General features: G+C 36.7%; 3 protein-coding genes and 1 long non-coding RNA gene across 4 annotated transcripts; 3 read left to right on the forward strand and 1 right to left on the reverse strand.

The window, feature by feature from the left end:
- Positions 1 to 4,229: 4,229 nt before the first annotated feature.
- LOC134176643 (uncharacterized) lies at positions 4,230 to 4,832 on the forward strand. Its single transcript, XR_009969315.1, has 3 exons — positions 4,230 to 4,386; positions 4,449 to 4,502; positions 4,622 to 4,832. It is a non-coding gene; the product is annotated as an uncharacterized LOC134176643 (long non-coding RNA).
- Positions 4,833 to 7,409: 2,577 nt separating this feature from the next.
- LOC134177767 (uncharacterized) lies at positions 7,410 to 9,761 on the forward strand. The gene is made up of 7 exons (XM_062644544.1): positions 7,410 to 7,441; positions 7,512 to 7,600; positions 7,651 to 7,701; positions 7,755 to 8,039; positions 9,025 to 9,309; positions 9,377 to 9,424; positions 9,493 to 9,761. The coding sequence occupies exons 1-7, from the start codon at positions 7,410 to 7,412 to the stop codon at positions 9,594 to 9,596; spliced, it is 894 nt and encodes a 297-aa protein (XP_062500528.1). The 3' UTR covers positions 9,597 to 9,761.
- A 7,138-nt stretch (positions 9,762 to 16,899) lies between these two features.
- LOC134177326 (uncharacterized) lies at positions 16,900 to 18,645 on the forward strand. Its single transcript, XM_062644101.1, has 5 exons — positions 16,900 to 16,986; positions 17,390 to 17,668; positions 17,735 to 18,013; positions 18,074 to 18,343; positions 18,423 to 18,645. The coding sequence occupies exons 1-5, from the start codon at positions 16,935 to 16,937 to the stop codon at positions 18,512 to 18,514; spliced, it is 972 nt and encodes a 323-aa protein (XP_062500085.1). The 5' UTR covers positions 16,900 to 16,934; the 3' UTR covers positions 18,515 to 18,645.
- Positions 18,646 to 19,303: 658 nt separating this feature from the next.
- Positions 19,304 to 21,091, reverse strand: LOC134177768 (uncharacterized). Its single transcript, XM_062644546.1, has one exon. It carries the CDS (start codon positions 21,089 to 21,091, stop codon positions 19,526 to 19,528), a length of 1,566 nt encoding a protein of 521 aa, XP_062500530.1. The 3' UTR covers positions 19,304 to 19,525.
- Positions 21,092 to 21,314: the final 223 nt, after the last annotated feature.

Below are 21,314 nucleotides of genomic sequence, written 5' to 3' on the forward strand. Positions count from 1 at the left end.
GAGTTACCATTATGCTCCATGCCACAAAATTGTTTTTTTTTCTTTTTGTCTTTACGTATATGACAAGGGCGTAACTAGCATTAAAATTTTACCGAGGCAAGTTTATATAAATTATTTAATTAACCTCTACTCTAGTAGGTTTCTCAGTCACGTGTGTGGCAAATGCTTCACGTGCCGTGAACGTGCGCAAGGTAAGTGCGAGAACAGTGGTGAAAGAGGACTTCTTCTGTTCGGTAACCGCGTGCAGAATGCCCGATCTTTCCTGTTATCTACTAACTGATACATCTAGCAAAATTTTATAACGCCACACCCATTTTATTTACCGAGGCAACTGCCTCGGCTGCCTCATGCCTAGTTACGCCACTGTATGTACGTATTGTTCTCGCATGCATCACTAAACTATTAGAGTAGAACATACAATTTATCAGTAGAATACTAATCGAGCATGATTTATTTAATTTTTGGTGAGCAATTAGTAACAGCAACAGAATCGACGTTCTAGAGTCTATAGCTAGACTGTAGTAGACATCCAGCTGTTCGAGTAGTGTATAGTGGATGGGACGGTTCTGTAGCAGAACAACACATTCTACGCACACTTCAACTTTTCTTGTGGAAATATAATAATAATAATATATAAATAATAATAATATATAATAATAATAATAATAATATATAAATAATAATAATAATAATAATAATAATAATATATAATAATAATAATAATATAATAATAATAATATATAAATAATAATAATATATAAATAATAATAATATATATAATAATAATATATTTTATTTCGCACCTATAAATAACTGTAAACTGTAACCGTTACATATTCAATAGATCGTTCTGGCTTGACGCCAACCCTTCAAATTGTTGGCAATGTGCCGACCACTAGAAACGCGAGGCGTGTCAAATTCTGTTTGTCTAGCTAGCTAGGCAGCACAGTTCTATCACCGCGTACGGTACTAGCGTACTGAAATGCAAACGATCAGCGTAACCGGCAATCACACAGTTAGATGCAAGCTCAGTGCAGTAAAACGATCTGCAATGACCTGCCATGTAGCTCAGCTACAAGAACGGTGAGGCTTGCAAGTATAAATCCCGAGAAACCTAGTTGATCAGGAATTCGTTTTTGCAAGCAGCAGTCTCGTCCATCCGGCGTTCATGCTCTTCGCGTTTGTGCTTGCATCCTGGCGGGCGGTAAAGTATGCTTTTGGCAGGTAATGAATTAACATAATTGACTAACTAATGTTATTATGTGAGCACAGTAGGTGTACAGAACAGTGCAGTTCAGTATCTGTCCAGCTCACGGTAATGTCCGCGTACAGTCACAACTAGACTAAAAACCTCTAGTCGATTTGCGTCATTTTTGGTAATTTTTTTCGATCATAGGCGCACGTGTCACTCACTGTGTGGGTTTGTGGTAGATTAGCTAAGCAGGAAATTGACGGTGCACTATAGACTGTCTGTTGTGTTCTTGACGGTCAATCAGGTGACTCGTTTCTGCGTGGAAAGATGTTCACTATTGTGTGAGCTAATCACGTGCATAACAGCAATCCTACACCTGGTACCGCTAAGTGGGCGTGTACAAACCGGTACCGTGCTCGCTGGCTGGCACACCGAGTACAAATTTGCGATGATGAAGTACTGTGGTACTGAAGTAACACATTTGCATCTTTGTCAAGTAACACGTTTGCAAAGTAACACGTTTGCAAAGTAATACATTTGCATCTTTGCAAATCAGCAGTCTATCTTGCCAAGTGTGTCCAAGCAAGCACAAATTCCTCGATTACCTTACAGACATGGGGCCAATAAGATAAGGATTGTGTAGACAAAGAAATATTTTTTTAGAATTGAATGGTTGCTACATTGCAGTGATTCTAAACGGCATTGTGTTATTTTACTATTCACAGCAGGTTTCAGATCTTTGTGTGTTCTGATAGCTTGTGTTGAACGATCTGTTGCAAAGCTAATATAATGGATTTAATTTAATAATATTTTCTCAAGTAAACAAAAATTTATCTATATTATTGAGTATTTGCACATATGATACAGTACATGTTGAGATTGCTTTCAAATGTCTAGTTTGTTCAATTAAGTTAACAATTGAAAATTTGACTTGCTTCTTATTTTTGGCATGTTTACTAATGATATTGATATCATGACTGTTGTATACACTAATTGTCAAAGCTGTTCAATAAGTTATGTTATGTGTGTTTTCTGATTTCATATATTTCTATAACATTCTATATAATTATTTATACTAGTTTGATACCAGACTCTCTCATGTTAATTGTGCCCAGTCTCATATGACGCTCAATTCTATCGGGTGTTGCATACGGGAACAAGACCTCTACTATATACACGTAGCATAAGGGTCGAGCTTGCGCACAGCTAATTTATGCCACAAGGTGTGTGTCCTCAGTATATTGCAGTGCGTGAATAACTCTGTCATGAGGTGTACAGTTGGTTTCGTTTGTGTTGGGGCTCTCTCTGTTGTGCTCAGTAAGTAGAAATCGTCGTCAGTGTGTTGTGATGTGTATACACGTGTGACAGTTTGATAAATAACATTGATGGGCACGTCAGTAAGGCTTGATCAAGTTGCATACTGTTGGTTGTATGATTGGCTGAAGATTGTATGTGATTGCTCAACAGTCAAAGAGTATTAGTAATTTTTTTAAATTGTGGTGATCGATACTGTTGATATCAATGTATTGCAATTTGAAGCAATTTTTAGCATTGTTTGCATTGCTACATATCTCATATGCAGTTTGTTAATTACATAGTGAATATGTTGGTCGTGTCATAGAAAGGGGTCCCAGTAGGTTATTCAAATACAGATCTATAGTTGTATCTTTGTTGTGCTTCTTACTTGATGTCACACGAGGGCCGGATGGTTGGCTAGCGCTTCAAGTAGCAATAATACAATTTTGAAACCATGTGGTTTCATTGTGCACTTAGTGCGTTTTCAAAGAGTAGCAGTTGGCACGTTTTGAGTTCATGACAAGAGTTGTTGATTGAACAACTTTGTTCGTCAGTCGTCGTGCATGCACACTGCCAGTATAGCTGTGTACATTGTTGCTTATTGATTATTTTTATTGTACATTACAAGGCCATGTCATGTGAATGGTATGTATGTGTCATGATCATATGTGTATGGAACACGTGATGGCCATTGGTAATGATCGTGATGTCTACATGTCAGTGAGGCTTCATCTAGCATCAGATCATGTGGTGATCTGAATGTTGTGTGTGGTTATCTTTATCTAGATTCTCAATGAACAAAGAGCATTTAGTTGTTCAAAACTGTAACGCAGGTTTATCAAGCAGTAGTCAACATAGCTTTGCATTGCTACTTTGTATCAGCAAATGTATTACATATAGTGAATGTTGTGTGGGATATACATAGGGCCTCAGTGGGTTCAGATATTGTCTGGTGTTGTATTAGTATATCAATTCTGTATACTAATTTTTGGTTTGGTTGTTCTATGAACGCTTTAGTCTCTTTGATAGCCACGGCAGTGCTGGCTGAAGAGGTTTCTGAGCTTATGTTGCATGAAGGCCATAATGGTATATTGGAGTGTCCTCGTGACAATCTCAACACGACGATCGGGCAACTGTCATTTGTCTGGTATTGTAATGATGAGTTGATCGATGAGGATAATGATGCTTTTGAGTTGGATGAGACTGGAGGCCGTCTAGTCATACAGAATGTAACAAAATTATATGATTTCAGCCAATTCAAGTGTTTGATTGGGAACACAACTAAAGTACATGAATTTGTGATTCGTGTAAAAGGTGAGACTTTTTGCAGTATTTATAAAGTGAAGTGTGGACGTGTGTGTGTGGACGTGTGTGTGTGTGTGTGTGTGTGTGTGTGTGTGTGTGTGTGTGTGTGTGTGGTGCAGTTTCCTTGCAGGGCAGTACACACACACACACACACACACACACACACACACACACACACACACACACACACACACACACACACACACACACACACACACACACACACACACACACACACACACACACACACACACACACACAATTAGACTAAATTAATATATCAAATTGTGTTGTTATTTGTGCATGTAGAACGTCTGGTTTCTACGATTCATCTAAATGAGACATCTTATACAGTATGTGAAGGGAGACAAGTTGATTTACCTTTATGGGTGGACAACTTTGACGATAAACTTCGAGATATAGAGGTGCTCTTGAACAACAAATCTGTTCCTATGTCCTTGTGGTCTTACAACCACACAGAACGGCTATTTAACTACTTCCAACATCTAATATGTCCTTTGCTGGTGAATGGTCCATTATTGTAAGGAACGAGAGAGATGAAGCGATGGCTGATCTTACTATTGAAACGGAAAGTAAAGGATTTCATTCAGACACTGATATCATATTGTGTGATTTAAATCTATGTTTGATCTAGAGTACTAGTGTTGCTGCATTCTAGACATTGAATTGGACAACCATTGCACTACAGGTACGACAATCAACGTACCACAGTGTGATTATCAAATCTGAATAATGAAAGTTTCTGTTTACAAATAGAATGTCGTAATAAAAATGGATCGATTTCAAGTTCAATCCATTCCTGTGTAGGTACCCAATTGAATAACAGCTTGGTTGGATCGCATCCTGATTGATACAAGTTACAGTTACCATTCTGATCCGTGCCACAAATTTTTCCTTTTTTTTCTTTTTGCCTCTAAGTATATGTACGTATATATTTGTTCTCGCATGCACCACGAGAGTAGAACATGCAAATTTATCAGTAGAGTATTAATTAATTGAGCATGATTTAATTGTTTGGTGAAGAATTAGTAACAGCACAGAATCAACATTTCAGAGTCTAGACTGTAGTAGACATCTGTTCGAGTAGTGTCTAGTGGATGAGACGGTCCTGTACCAGAGCAACACATTCTGCGCACTCTTCAACTCTTCTTGCGGAAATCTAGTAATAATATATTCTGTTTGCACCTATAAATAACTGTAAACTGTAAACGGTCACGTATTCGCTAGACATACGGTCCTTTCTGGCTCGACGCCAACCCTTCAAGTTGTTGGCAATGTGCCGACGACTAGGGACTCTATCCGTGTCAAATTCTGTTTGCGCATGCAGCTGATACAGCTGCGTGCACAGTTTTATATCGCTGCGTACGGTACAGTACTAGCGTACTGAATTCCAAACGATCAGCGTAACCGGCAATCACACAGTTAGATGCAAGCTCAGTGTACCAAAAACGATCTGCAATGACCTGCACTGTAGCTCAGCTACAAGAACGGTGAGGCTTGCAAGTATAAATCCCGAGAAACCTAGTTGATCAGGAATTCGTTTTTGCAAGCAGCAGTCTCGTCCATCCGGCGTTCATGCTCTTCGCGTTTGTGCTTGCATCCTGGCGAGCATGAGTCACATCACCACCGAGTAAAGGATGCTTTGGCAGGTAATTAATTAACATAATTGACTAACTAATGTTATTATGTGAGCACAGTAGGTGTACAGTACAGTACAGTTCAGTATCTGTCCAGCTCACGGTAATTTCCACGTACAGTCACAACTAGACTAAAACCTCTAGTCGATTTGCGTCATTTTTGGTAATTTTTTCGATCAGAGGCGCACGTGTTACTCACTGTGTGGGTTTGTGGTAGATTAGCTAAGCAGGAAATTGACGGTGCACTATAGACTGTCTGTTGTGTTCTTGACGGTCAATCAGGTGACTCGTTTCTGCGTGGAAAGATGTTCACTATTGTGTGAGCTAATCACGTGCATAACAGCAATCCTACACCTGGTACCGCTAAGTGGGCGGGTACAAACCGGTACCGTGCTCGCTGGCTGGCACACCGAGTACAAATTTGCGATGATGAAGTACTGTGGTACTGAAGTAACACATTTGCATCTTTGTCAAGTAACACGTTTGCAAAGTAACACGTTTGCAAAGTAATACATTTGCATCTTTGCAAATCAGCAGTCTATCTTGCCAAGTGTGTCCAAGCAAGCACAAATTCCTCGATTACCTTACAGACATGGGGCCAATAAGATAAGGATTGTGTAGACAAAGAAATATTTTTTTAGAATTGAATGGTTGCTACATTGCAGTGATTTTAAACGGCATTGTGTTATTTTACTATTCACAGCAGGTTTCAGATCTTTGTGTGTTCTGATAGCTTGTGTTGAACGATCTGTTGCAAAGCTAATATAATAGATTTAATTTAATAATATTTTCTCAAGTAAACAAAAATTTATCTATATTATTGAGTATTTGCACATATGATACAGTACATGTTGAGATTGCTTTCAAATGTCTAGTTTGTTCAATTAAGTTAACAATTGAAAATTTGACTTGCTTCTTACCTTTGGCATGTTTACTAATGATATTGATATCATAACTGTTGTATACACTAATTGTCAAAGCTGTTCAATAAGTTATGTTATGTGTGTTTTCTGATTTCATATATTTCTATAACATTCTATATAATTATTTATACTAGTTTGATACCAGACTCTCTCATGATAATTGTGCTCAGTCTCATATGACGCTCAATTCTATCGAGTGTTGCATACGGGAACAAGATCTCTACTATATACACGTGGCATAAGAGTCGAGCTTGCGCACAGCTATTTTATGCCACGAGTTGTTTGTCCTCAGTATATTGCAGTGCGTGAATAACTCTGTCATGAGGTGTACAGTTGGTTTCGTTTATGTTGGGGCTCTCTCTGTTGTGCTCAGTAAGTAGAAATCGCCGTCAGTGTTTTGTGATGTGTATACACGTGTGACAGTTTGATAAATGACATTGATGGACACGCCAGTAAGGCTTGATCAAGTTGCAGACTGTTGGTTGTATGATTGGCTGAAGATTGTATGTGATTACTCAACAGACAAAGAGTATTCGTAATTTTTTTAAATTGTGGTGATCGATACTGTTGATATCAATGTATTGCAATTTGAAGCAATTTTTAGCATTGTTTGCATTGCTACATATCTCATATGCAGTTTGTTAATTACATAGTGAATATGTTGGTCGTGTCATAGAAAGGGGTCCCAGTAGGTTATTCAAATACAGATCTATAGTTGTATCTTTGTTGTGCTTCTTACTTGATGTCACACGAGGGCCGGATGGTTGGCTAGCGCTTCAAGTAGCAATAATACAATTTTGAAACCATGTGGTTTCATTGTGCACTTAGTGCGTTTTCAAAGAGTAGCAGTTGGCACATTTTGAGTTCATGACAAGAGTTGTTGATTGAACAACTTTGTTCGTCAGTCGTCGTGCATGCACACTGCCAGTATAGCTGTGTACATTGTTGCTTATTGATTATTTTTATTGTACATTACAAGGCCATGTCATGTGAATGGTATGTGTGTGTCATGATCACATGTGTATGGAACACGTGATGGCCATTGGTAATGATCGTGATGTCTACATGTCAGTGAGGCTTCATCTAGCATCAGATCATGTGGAGATCTGAATGTTGTGTGTGGTTATCTTTATCTAGATTCTCAATGAACAAAGAGCATTTAGTTGTTCAAAACTGTAATGCAGGTTTATCAAGCAGTAGTCAACATAGCTTTGCATTGCTGCTGTGTATCAGCAAATGTATTACATATAGTGAATGTTGTGTGGGATATATATAGGGCCTCAGTGGGTTCAGATATGGTCTGGTGTTGTATTAGCATATCAATTCTGTATACTAATTTTTGGTTTGGTTGTTCTATGAACGCTTTGGTCTCTTTGATAGCCACGGCAGTGCTGGCTGAAGAGGTTTCAGAGCTTATGGTGCATGAAGGCCATAATGGTATATTGGAGTGTCCTCTTGACAATCTCAACACGACGATCGGGCAACTGTCATATGTCTGGTATTATAATGATAAGTTGATCGATGAGGATAATGATGCTTTTGAGTTGGATGAGACTAGAAGACGTCTATTCATACTGAATGTAACAAAAGTTTATGACTTCAGCCGAATCAAGTGTTCGATTGGGAACACAACTAAAGTACATGAATTTATGATTCGTGTAAAAGGTGAGACTTTTTGCAATATTTATAAAAGAAGTGTGGACGTCTGTGTGTGTGTGTGTGTGTGTGTGTGTGTGTGTGTGTGTGTGTGTGTGTGTGTGTGTGTGTGTGTGTGTGTGTGTGTGTGTGTGTGTGTGTGTGTGTGTGTGTGTGTGGTGCAGTTTTCTTGCAGGGCAGTACACACACATACACACACATACACACACGCACACACCACACACACACACACACACACACACACACACACACACACACACACACACACAGCAAATGGCAAAATGGCAAAATTCTTGCCATTTTCCATTTGTGTGCGTGTGTGTTTTTTGCCATTTTCCATTTGCCGTGTGTGTGTGTGTGTGTGTGTGTGTGTGTGTGTCTGTGTGTGTCTGTGTGTCTGTGTCTGTGTCTGTGTGTCTGTGTCTGTGTCTGTGTCTGTGTGTGTCTGTGTCTGTGTCTGTGTGTCTGTGTCTGTGTCTGTATGTGTATGTGTCTGTGTCTGTGTCTGTGTCTGTGTCTGTGTCTGTGTGGTGTGTGTGTCTGTGTCTGTGTGGTGTGTGTGTCTGTGTCTGTGTCTGTGTCTGTGTCTGTGTGGTGTGTGTGTGTGTGTGTGTGGTGTGTGTGTGTGTGTGTGTGTGTGTGTGTGTGTGTGTGTGTGTGTGTGTGTCTGTGTGTGTCTGTGTCTGTGTCTGTGTCTGTGTCTGTGTCTGTGTCTGTGTGTCTGTGTGTCTGTGTGTCTGTGTCAGTGTGTGTGTGTGTGTGTGTGTGTGTGTGTGTGTGTGTGTGTGTGTGTGTGTGTGTGTGTGTGTGTGTGTGTGTGTGTGGTGTGTGTGTGTGGTGTGTGTGTGTGTGTGTGTGTGTGTGTGTGTGTGTGTGTGTGTGTGTGTGTGGTGTGTGTGTGTGTGTGTGTGTGTGTGTGTGTGTGTGTGTGTGTTGTGGTGCAGCTAGTTCCCTATATTAATGTATCAAATCGTTTTGTTATTTGTGCATACAGAACGTCTGGTTCCTAGAATTCATCTAAATGAGACATCTTATACAATATGTGAAGGGAGACAAGTCGATTTACCTTTACGTGTGGAAAACTTTGACGGTATACTTCCAGATATGGAGGTTCTCTTGAACGACAAATCTGTTCCTATGTCCTCGTGGTCTTACAACCACACAGGACGGCTATTTAAACTACTTCCAACATCTAATATGTCCTTTGCTGGTGGATGGTCCATTATTGTAAGGAACGAGAGAGATGAAGCGATGGCTAATCTTACTATTGAAACGGAAAGTAAAGGATTTCATTCAGACACTGATATCATATTGTGTGATGCAAATCTATGTTTTGATTGATCTAGAGTGTTGCTGCATTCTAGACATTGAATTGGACAACCATTGCACTACAGGTACGACAATCAACGTACCACAGTGTGGTTATCAAATCTGAATAATGAAATTTTCTGTTTACAAATAGAATGTCCTAATAAAAATGGATCGATTTCAAGTTTTGGAGAAGGAAAACGCGTGCTTTTCTGGATCTTAATAGCCACCTTGTTTATCTTATTTCTTATTGGATAAACTGGAAGGTGTAGAAGGGAGTTGCATTGACAGCCCATACTCTGATGAGTCTGATCGATAAATGAATTTTAGTGCAATGCTTTGAAATTGGAACACAATTTTCTGGGATAGCGGATTTAAAATGTGTGAAACGTGATTGAACCACATTGTGTAGACTATATGAACTCTAGTGCTTAATTAATAATGACAAAGATCTTTATAGCATGTATCCTGCATCACTAATCTACTTTCTTCTTTAGCAGTATGTAACTCGTTTGAGCTTCGCTAGTTAGATCATCCATCATTGTCTGTGACACTGGGTTGTAATATGTGCCATTTAGATGAATTTGAGTGTCTGTTTGGTTATATGGATGAACGACCACAGCCCTAGCTCCTACGGTGTCACCAATTGTGACCGTGTGCTTGATACTCCATTACTCTAATGGGTGGAACTGTTTCAGTCGGTTAATGTAATAGACCACGTGTCTCGTTTATGAACACGAGCATATCTCACTGGGAATGCCCAATCCGATGGATCTTCCAGCCAACAAGTGACTATAGCAAATGCAAAGTGCTCGAATTTGTCTCGAAGTGAGCCGATCGTTTCTAGTTTCACAGACTTGCATCCGGCCTGTGGAGACCATAGGAAACACAGCCAAGTTTCTCTGTGCTGCATCCATCACAATCTGCGCATGTTTCATCCATTCCTGTATACGTACCCAATTGAATGACAGCTTGGTTGGATCGCATCCTGATTGATACGAGTTACCATTATGCTCCATGCCACAAAATTGTTCTTTTTTTCTTTTTGTCTTAAAGTATATGTACGTATTGTTCTCGCATGCATCACTAAACTATTAGAGTAGAACATACAATTTATCAGTAGAATACTAATTGAGCATGATTTAATTAATTTTTTGGTGAGCAATTAGTAACAGCAACAGAATCGACGTTCTAGAGTCTATAGCTAGACTGTAGTAGACATCCAGCTGTTCGAGTAGTGTATAGTGGATGGGACGGTTCTATACCAGAACAACACATTCTACGCACACTTCAACTTTTCTTGTGGAAATATAATAATAATAATGATAATAATAATATAAATAATAATAATATATAAATAATAATAATATATAAATAATAATAATATATAAATAATTATATACAAATAATAATATATAAATAATAATATATAAATAATAATAATATATAAATAATAATAATATATAAATAATAATAATATATAAATAATAATAATATATAAATAATAATAATAATATATAAATAATAATAATATATAAATAATAATAATATGTAAATAATAATAATATATAAATAATAATAATATATAAATAATAATATATAAATAATAATATATAAATAATAATATATAAATAATAATAATATATAAATAATAATAATATATAAATAATAATATACAAATAATAATATATAAATAATAATAATATATAAATAATAATATATAAATAATAATAATATATATATAAATAATAATATATAAATAATAATATATAAATAATAATGTATAAATAATAATATATAAATAATAATATATAAATAATAATATATAAATAATAATATATATAAATAATAATAATATATAAATAATAATAATATATAAATAATAATATATATAAATAATAATAATATATAAATAATAATAATATATAAATAATAATATATAAATAATAATGTATAAATAATAATATATAAATAATAATCTATAAATAATAATATATAAATAATAATATATAAATAATAATATATAAATAATAATATATATAAATAATAATAATATATAAATAATAATAATATATAAATAATAATATATAAATAATAATAATAATATATAAATAATAATAATATATAAGTAATAATAATATATAAATAATAATAATATATAAATAATAATATATAAATAATAATAATAATATATAAATAATAATAATATATAAATAATAATAATATATAAATAATAATAATATATAAATAATAATAATAATATATAACTCTGTACCCGACTGGTTGTCTCAAGCAATAACTGCTCTGATTCCTAAGAATGACAAGACTGACCAGGCCAAAAATTACCGGCCTATCACGTGTCTGTCTGTTTTCTATAAGACCCTCACCTCAGTCATCAGGCAGAGGATTGCAGGGCATTTGGATGAGAGAAACCTCATGGCTCCGGAGCAGAAGGGTTGTCGACAGGGATCTTTTGGTGCAAAGAATCAGCTGTTGATCAACAAGCTGCTTACCGAAGACTGTAGGACCAGGCACAAGAGCTTGAGCATGGCTTGGGTGGACTACCAGAAAGCCTATGACAGCGTGCCACACAGTTGGCTGCTCCAATGCCTTCAGCTGCATAAGATCAGTCCAGTCTTGTGCGGGTTCCTGTCACGTGTGATGAAGAGTTGGAGGACATCGATGGTGCTTTCTTGCGGGAATAGTACTATCAAGACAAGGCTTATGCAGATCAGGAGGGGTATTTTCCAAGGTGACTCACTTTCTCCACTTCTTCTGTATGGCTCTCAATCCTCTGAGCAAGGAGCTGAACAGAACCGGTTACGGCTACCGGATGACCACTGGGCATGGTGAGACTGCCAAACGTCAGCTTATCAGTCATCTACTTTACATGGATGATCTGAAGCTGTATGGCAGAAACTCTGATCAGTTGGACGGGTTGTTGCACACGGTTCGTACCTTCTCTGATGACATCCAGATGAAGTTTGGTCTGGACAAATGTGCTGTTGCACACTTTGTCAACGGCAGGCTATCTGGACACGACTCTGAAGTGACGGTAGGAAAAACGGACACCATCAACTGTCTGGAACCGGGTCAAGTCTACAAGTACTTGGGTGTAGATGAGAGTAACGGTATTCAGCAAGGCATGATGCGGGAGAGACTCCGTCGTGAGTACTTGCGCAGAGTGAAGGTGGTTCTCCGGACTGAGTTGTATGGTCGGAACAAGATTCTAGCCATCAATGGGTTTGCACTACCGGTTCTCACTTACGGTTTTGGCGTCATTCATTGGGGGTGCACGGACCTGCAGCAGCTCGATCGACGGACCAGAAAGCTCCTCTCTATGCACGGTGTCCACCATCCTGCTGCAGACGTTGACCGACTGTACGCTCCTTGCAGTGATGGGGGTAGGGGGTTACAACAGATTGAGTCGACATATCAATCTTGTATTGTGAGGCTGAACTGTTACCTTGCTGACAGTTCTGATCCTTTCATGCAGATGATACGGGAGTGTGACTCTGGAAAATCTTCACACTCGATCAAGCGCATGGCTTGTCGGTTTACTGCACAGCTGCGGAGGAGTCTTGCTTTGGACGACAAGTCGCAGAACTTACACAGGAATGCATCCATCTTGGTTGAAGGTGGCTTCGAGCAAGCGCCTGAAACAGATGCGAGACATTACCGTACGTGTTGCAGTTCTCTTCGTGTTCGGTCCTGGAGCGGGAAGCCTATGCACGGGCAGTATCGTCGTCTCACTGAGCAACCGCCTGTGGACATGAAAGAGACCTACGGATGGCTAAAGGCAGCGAATCTTCCTGCTGCAACTGAGGGACTGGTTGTTGCTGCTCAAGACCAAGCTCTTCGGACTCGGTACTATGAGTGCAAGATTCTACATCGTGATATGTCAGTCCTACTTGCCGCATGTGCAGTGTAGGCCTGGAGACAGTCGACCACATTGTGGCAGGCTGTAGTGCTTTGGCACCGACGGACTACACTGATCGACACAATCAGGTGGCATCCATCATTCACTGGGATGTTTGTCGCCATTTTGGGGTTCCAGTGGAGAGCAGATGGTACCGGCATCATCCTGATAGGCTTGTGGAGACGGATGACATTAGTATGATGTGGGATACCACCATCCCCACTGCCAGGAAGATCAAAGCCAATCGTCCAGACATCTGTCTCAGAAATAAGAAGACAAACACTTGTCTTCTTATTGATATCAGCTGTCCTGCTGATGGCAACATTGGCAAGAAACATGCTGAGAAGTTGGCGAAGTACAGCGACTTGCGAGTGGAGATAAGCCGCATGTGGCATTGTCGAACACTGGTGGTTCCGGTGGTCTTGGGAGCTTTGGGCACAGTGCACGCAGGTATTGCACGGTGGCTGGACATTATTCCAGGTCATCACAACCTGCAGCACTTACAGAAAACAGTGCTTCTGAGATCTACTTAGATCCTTCGTAAAGTCATGTCTTCTTTCTAGACAGCCGTGATGGTCTAAGTACTTCTGAAGCAGAGATTGCTTCCAGTACTTGTAATAGACTTTACAAACCAGACTGATCTGGTTGAGCACAACATAATAATATACAAATAATAATATATAAATAATAATATATAAATAATAATAATATATAAATAATAATAATATATAAATAATAATAACATATAAATAATAATATATAAATAATAATATATAAATAATAATATATAAATAATAATATATATAAATAATAATAATATATAAATAATAATAATATATAAATAATAATATATAAATAATAATGTATAAATAATAATATATAAATAATAATATATAAATAATAATATATAAATAATAATATATATAAATAATAATAATATATAAATAATAATAATATATAAATAATAATATATAAATAATAATATATAAATAATAATAATATATAAATAATAATAATATATAAATAATAATATATAAATAATAATATATAAATAATAATAATATATAAATAATAATAATATATAAATAATAATATATAAATAATAATATATAAATAATAACATATAAATAATAATGTATAAATAATAATATATAAATAATAATATATAAATAATAATATATAAATAATAATAATATATAAATAATAATAATATATAAATAATAATATATAAATAATAATATATAAATAATAATATATAAATAATAATGTATAAATAATAATATATAAATAATAATATATAAATAATAATATATAAATAATAATATATAAATAATAATAATATATAAATAATAATAATATATAAATAATAATATACAAATAATAATATATAAATAATAATAATATATAAATAATAATATATAAATAATAATAATATATATATAAATAATAATATATAAATAATAATATATAAATAATAATGTATAAATAATAATATATAAATAATAATATATAAATAATAATATATAAATAATAATATATATAAATAATAATAATATATAAATAATAATAATATATAAATAATAATATATATAAATAATAATAATATATAAATAATAATAATATATAAATAATAATATATAAATAATAATGTATAAATAATAATATATAAATAATAATGTATAAATAATAATATATAAATAATAATATATAAATAATAATATATAAATAATAATATATATAAATAATAATAATATATAAATAATAATAATATATAAATAATAATATATAAATAATAATATATAAATAATAATAATATATAAATAATAATATATATAAATAATAATAATATATAAATAATAATAATATATAAATAATAATATATAAATAATAATATATAAATAATAATATATAAATAATAATATATAAATAATAATATATAAATAATAATATATATAAATAATAATAATATATAAATAATAATAATATATAAATAATAATATATAAATAACCTATAAATAACTGTAAACTGTAATCGTTATATATTCAATAGACTGTTCTGGCTTGATGCCAACCCTTCAAATTGTTGGCAATGTGCCGACCACGAGAAACGTGAGGCGTGTCAAACTCTGATTGTGTACGCAGCTGTTTTTGCAGGCACAGTCCTTGATCACCGCCTACGGTGCTAGCGTACTGAATTCCAAACGATCAGCGTAACCGGCAATCACACAGTTAGATGCAAGCTCAGTGCACTAAAACGATCTGCAATGATCTACCATGTAGCTCAGCTACAAGAACGGTGAGGCTTGCAAGTTTAAATCCCGGGAAACCTAGTTGATCAGGAATTCGTTTTTGCAAGCAGCAGTCTCGTCCGTCCGGCGTTCATGCTCTTCGCGTTTGTTCTTGCATCCTGCCGGCATGAGTCCATCACTGTGTAAAGTATGCTTTGGCAGGTAATTAAATTAATTAACATAATTGACTAACTAATGTTATTATGTGAGCACAGTAGGTGTATAGTACAGTTCAGTATCTGTCCAGCTCACGGTAATGTCCACGTACAGTCACAACTAGACTAAAAACCTCTAGTCGATTTGCGTCATTTTTGGTAATTTTTTTCAATCAGAGGCGCACGTGTTACTCACTGTGTGGGTTTGTGGTAGATTAGCTAAGCAGGAAATTGACGGTGCACTATAGACCGTCTGTTATGTTCTTGACGGTCAATCAGGTGACTCGTTTCTGCGTGGAAAGATGTTCTCTATTGTGTGAGCTAATCACATGCATAACAGCAATCCTACACCTGGTACCGCTAAGTGGGCGGGTACAGACCGGTACCGTGCTCGCTGGCTGGCACACCGAGTACAAATTTGCGATGATGAAGTACTGTGGTACTGAAGTAACACATTTGCATCTTTGTCAAGTAACACGTTTGCAAAGTAACACGTTTGCAAAGTAATACATTTGCATCTTTGCAAATCAGCAGTCTATCTTGCCAAGTGTGTCCAAGCAAGCACAAATTCCTCGATTACCTTACAGACATGGGGCCAATAAGATAAGGATTGTGTAGACAAAAAAATATTTTTTTGAATTGAATGGTTGCTACATTGCAGTGATTTTAAATGGCATTGTGTTATTTTACTATTCACAGCAGGTTTCAGATCTTTGTGTGTTCTGATAGCTTGTGTTGAACGATCTGTTGCAAAGCTAATATAATGGATTTAATTTAATAATACTTTCTCAAGTAAACAAAAATTTATCTATATTATTGAGTATTTGCAGATATGATACAGTACATGTTGAGATTGCTTTCAAATGTCTAGTTTGTTCAATTAAGTTAACAATTGAAAATTTGACTTGCTTCTTACCTTTGGCATGTTTACTAATGATATTGATATCATAACTGTTGTATACACTAATTGTCAAAGCTGTTCAATAAGTTATGTTATGTGTGTTTTCTGATTTCATATATTTCTATAACATTCTATATAATTATTTATACTAGTTTGATACCAGACTCTCTCATGATAATTGTGCTCAGTCTCATATGACGCTCAATTCTATCGAGTGTTGCATACGGGAACAAGACCTATATACACGTGGCATAAGAGCCGAGCATGCGCACAGCTAATTTATGCCACGAGTTGTTTGTCCTCAGTATATTGCAGTACGTGAATAACTCTGTCATGAGGTGTACAGTTGGTTTCGTTTGTGTTGGGGCTCTCTCTGCTGTGCTCAGTAAGTAGAAATCGCTGTCAGTGTGTTTTGATGTGTATAGACGTGTGACAGTTTGATAAATGACATTGATGGACACGTCAGTAAGGCTTGATCAAGTTGCAGACTGTTGGTTATATGATTGGCTGAAGATTGTATGTGATTGCTCAACAGACAAAGAGTATTAGTAATTTTTTATTGTGGTGACTGACACTGCTGATATCAATTGTAGTGCAATTTGAAGCAATGTTTAGCATTGTTTTGCATTGCTACATATCTCATATGCAGTTTGTTGATTACATAGTGAACATGTTGGTTGTGTCATAGAAAGGGGACCCAGTTATTTGGATACATATCTATAGTTGTATTGGTATATCAATTCTGTACACTAATTTTTTGTTTTTTATTTGTTATATGAACACTGCAGTCTGCTTGACAACTGAAGCAGTGATGGATCGTTCGGTTGTTGAAGGATTCAATTTAATCTTACCCTGCTATAATGGCAGCTTCAGCAATAGACCAAGCAATAAGGAATCTTATAAGTGGTCGATCAACAACTCAATCAGTCAAGACAATCATTCCTTACTGTTTGATGATACTCGAGAGAAGCTAGTCATTCACGGTGAAGCAAAATACAACTTGAGCTTAATCACGTGTTCTGTTGTCAACACAAGTGAAATATATTCATACAGAATATATGTGAAAAGTACAACACCTTAGAATATCTAGTAATGAATTAAGTTTATTGCATTGTGTTTTCTTGTTTGTACAGAACCTCCTATAATTCATCTCAATGAAAGCTTTCATTCAGGATGCTTAGGGAAACGAGTCATGATACCTTTTTGGGTGGAAAAATATGACTATTTACATTCAGAGATACTAGTTTACTTAAACAGCACACTTGTTCCTGCATCCTTGTGGCTTTACAGTGATGCAGATCATTTGTTTATAATACATTCAGAACATAGTATGTCCGTTGTTGGTGAATGGCTTATTGTTGTACACTATGAGGGAGTTGAAGTACATGGCAATCTAACTCTTGACATGAAAAGTAAGCTAGTAGCTTAATTTCAGACATTGATATGTGACTAAAAATCTATTTCTGGTCTAGACTGTTGCTGCAATGTTGATATTAAATTGAAAAAGCATTGTAATCATTCGTCTTCCCAGCTTATGGTTCAGCTAAAAAATTTCAAATTGTCTGATGAAGCTGGTATCTACGTTGACGATCGGTTGCAATTGTTTGACTCAAAAAGTCTTATCAACAACAACAACAACTCAGTTATTATCCCTGTCAACTCTACTGGTATGGTCACTGTTGTAGTTCGAGATCATTCCAACAATCACAGTACTGGTGCCAGTGTTTATATGAACACCACAGGTAAATTAATTGTATACATGCAATGTGAGTTAATTGTCTATTTTTGTCTAATTACTGAATGTTGGTGTTTTGCTGGTAGAATGTTCAGGTGCATCATATGCAAGAGGAGCGTGCTCTCATGTCGCTTTCTTGGTTTCACTTGTATTTAGTGTGCTTAGTTGCATGCATTGACTTGCTTTTGATAAACTGAACAGCGTGTAGCAAGGAATCTGCGCATTCCCTGATTGAGGCATGAACTGTTTGCTGCAATGATTTCTAGAACATAAGTGATGATGCATGGTCGCTAGTAGAAATAGAAATAGGCGTGGTCTCATCACGTGTCCACGTCCTGGTCCCGTTTCTGTCACGTACCTGCAGCATGACCGAGCCTCCGGCGAAAAAGAAGGAAGACTACATTCAGCAGCTGCTTCTCTCAGGTAGCTATACAAAATGTTGTGTAGGTAGCTGACTTGGCAGCGTGGACAGACTGATCAATCACTATCTGTGTGTACAGATTGTGGATTGTGGATATTAATAATAATAATAATAATAATAATAATAATAATAATAATAATAATAAGGCGCTGTGGCCGAGTGGTTAGCGACAGTTGCTTTCTATCTTGACTACGTGGGTTCGAATCCACGCCGGTACAGTAATAATGAAACTTGTCCTTCTTTATCTTTCATTGTTGGTTCTTTTATGAAGGAATGAGACTTGTTTCACTCGTATGGGGAGCTTCTGTGGTCTGGCGAGGTTTGTGCCAATGTTGACTATACGGACTTGATCCGGGAATTCTGGATTCCCCGTATTGTAGTTGGCCTCTCCGTGACTATAGCTATGGCTTGAAAGAGCTGTGTCTGATCGCCGTGTGGACTGCACAGAGGCATGTACCTCACTGTGCTTACCTGCCGGGTCGGTGGGCGCCCAGTGGGGGTTAAGACCCCTCTGCACCCTCTGAAGGGTTGCACCGAGACAATACTAGTAATAGATTTTATCGTACTACAGCTTGATATAAATTGTGATTGATATAAATTTGATTATTTATATCAACTTGTCTCGGTAAAATAATCTTAGCTACGCCACATAGAGTGTGTGACTGACATGAAAACACGAACCACATCCTGTGATCGAACTATACGAGTGCTCAATGCCAAGAATTATACGTGCATACAGCTAGCCTCCCACCATGCATGTATCGACCACTAATCCACTTTCTTCTTCAGCAGTATGTAACCTGTTTGAGCCTTACTAGTCAAAGCATCCACCATCGTTTGTGACACAGGGTCGTAGTAAGAGCCATCTAGATAAATTTGAGTGTCTGTCTGGTTATATGGATTAACGACCACCATCCCTCCTGTAAACGGTCTCACGAATGACTTGTGACCGTGTGCTTGATATTCCATTATTCTAACGGCCGGAACTGTTTTAGACGGTTTTCCAATAGGCCACGTGTATCGCGGATGAACATAAGCATATCTCTTTCCACCTGACTGGTAGAATGCAGGAATGCCCAATCTTGTCACACCCGATGGGTCTTCCACAGCCAACAAGTAACTAGCATATGCAAAGTTCTCAAATTTGTCTCGAAGTGAGCCCATCATTTCTAGTTTCACAGACTTGCATCCGGCCTGTGCAACCATAGGAAACACAGCCAAGTTTCTCTGTGCTGCATCCATCACAATCTGCACATGTTTTATCCATTCCTGTGTAGGTACCCAATTAAACGACAGCTTAGTTGGATCGCATCCTGATTGATACGAGTTACCATTCTGCTCCATGCCACAAAATTGTTCTAAACAATATCCGTCTAGTGGTCTAAAAGTCTGCGTTTTTTCAAGTAGCTGACTGCATTCACCTGAAGCATTTCCACGCGAGTAGCACGAAGCCACGTTATTAGCCAATATTGTAGGATAGTAACCCAACTTTTTATTGACCATACTCCACACTTTCTCTAGTCTCTCCTTCTGTACTTCTAACAAACTCTGTTCGGTGTAATACGCATTGCTCGTGAAATCCCACGTTGCCTTTAGTCGCTTGCCACCCATGTCGACCGCATCGTATTGATGATCAGAGAAGAGATCAAACCAAGATCCCTTGTATCCATAGCTGACGACTTCGAGAGTATGATTGACCAGTCTGTCGACTGCAAACTGCTGCATCGGGTTTACAGTATACCTTATCTCGTCGGTTCCACCAGGAAACCCTTCCGAGTTATAAACAGGAGCAAACACACTAACCCCGGCTTTGTACGACATAGCCTGGCTACCATCAAATCCTCTAGCAACAGTAACAAACGACCCGTTGTCTGTCACGTCAACAATCTTTACAATCTCATCACCAAAGCGTAGAAACGTAACGTATCCATCTTTTGTGCTAACATTTCCTATCACATTACTTGCTTTCAGGGGGGAAACGGCCGGAGCCAGATGCATACGAAATTTCGTGTCGGTGGATGACAGACTGTCGGTCAGGTTACCGGCCCAGTAAAAGGCGACATTCATTCTTCCCGCCATTTCTAGTTCCATCGCATTTGCAATGCCGGAGTTGATGTACGAGACGGGAGCAAACTTGGAATTGGCTTGCTTGAATGCTTGTAGTTGTTCGGTGTCGTAGGACCCTTGAATGTAAGAGAAATTGGTCGCTATGATCTCGTAGTCTCGCTTTTCCAGTTTCGTTCGGCCTGAATCGATTGCATAGAGCGGGTAGTAAGGAAGGGCGAGTGAAAGAGTTGTCGCCTGGCAAAGCGCGTAGATAAAGAAAGGAACCATTATGGTTGAGTCGATCACGTGAGATTGAGATATCACGTGATGGAAATCTTTGCTCAGTCGTCGGTACCTTGTGTGTTTCTTTCTTTCTAAATCTTAATTGGATTGTGTTCTTTTTTTTTCTTAAGTAGTGACAAGATTGGTCGTCTAGAACGCACCTAATTTGGTGGGTACCGTCGCAAAAGTACCCGGATGTGAAATGGGTTCAAGTGTACTTTGTGTTGTC

This window comes from Corticium candelabrum, chromosome 3, assembly GCF_963422355.1.
Source record: "Corticium candelabrum chromosome 3, ooCorCand1.1, whole genome shotgun sequence".
Taxonomy (NCBI): domain Eukaryota; kingdom Metazoa; phylum Porifera; class Homoscleromorpha; order Homosclerophorida; family Plakinidae; genus Corticium; species Corticium candelabrum.

Bases quoted from the DNA above. Each gene is read 5' to 3' on its own strand.
- LOC134177767 (XM_062644544.1), top strand. From the start codon at position 7,410: ATGGCCATTGGTAATGATCGTGATGTCTACAT. The intron at 7,442-7,511 runs GTCAGTGAGGCT...ATCTTTATCTAG, and splicing joins AATGATCGTGATGTCTACAT to ATTCTCAATGAACAAAGAGC. The intron at 7,702-7,754 runs GTATACTAATTT...TCTCTTTGATAG, and splicing joins TGTATTAGCATATCAATTCT to CCACGGCAGTGCTGGCTGAA.
- LOC134177768 (XM_062644546.1), bottom strand. From the start codon at position 21,091: ATGGTTCCTTTCTTTATCTACGCGCTTTGCCAGGCGACAACTCTTTCA.
- LOC134177326 (XM_062644101.1), top strand. From the start codon at position 16,935: ATGAGGTGTACAGTTGGTTTCGTTTGTGTTGGGGCTCTCTCTGCTGTG. The intron at 17,669-17,734 runs GTACAACACCTT...TTGTTTGTACAG, and splicing joins ATACAGAATATATGTGAAAA to AACCTCCTATAATTCATCTC. The intron at 18,344-18,422 runs GTAAATTAATTG...TTTTGCTGGTAG, and splicing joins TGTTTATATGAACACCACAG to AATGTTCAGGTGCATCATAT.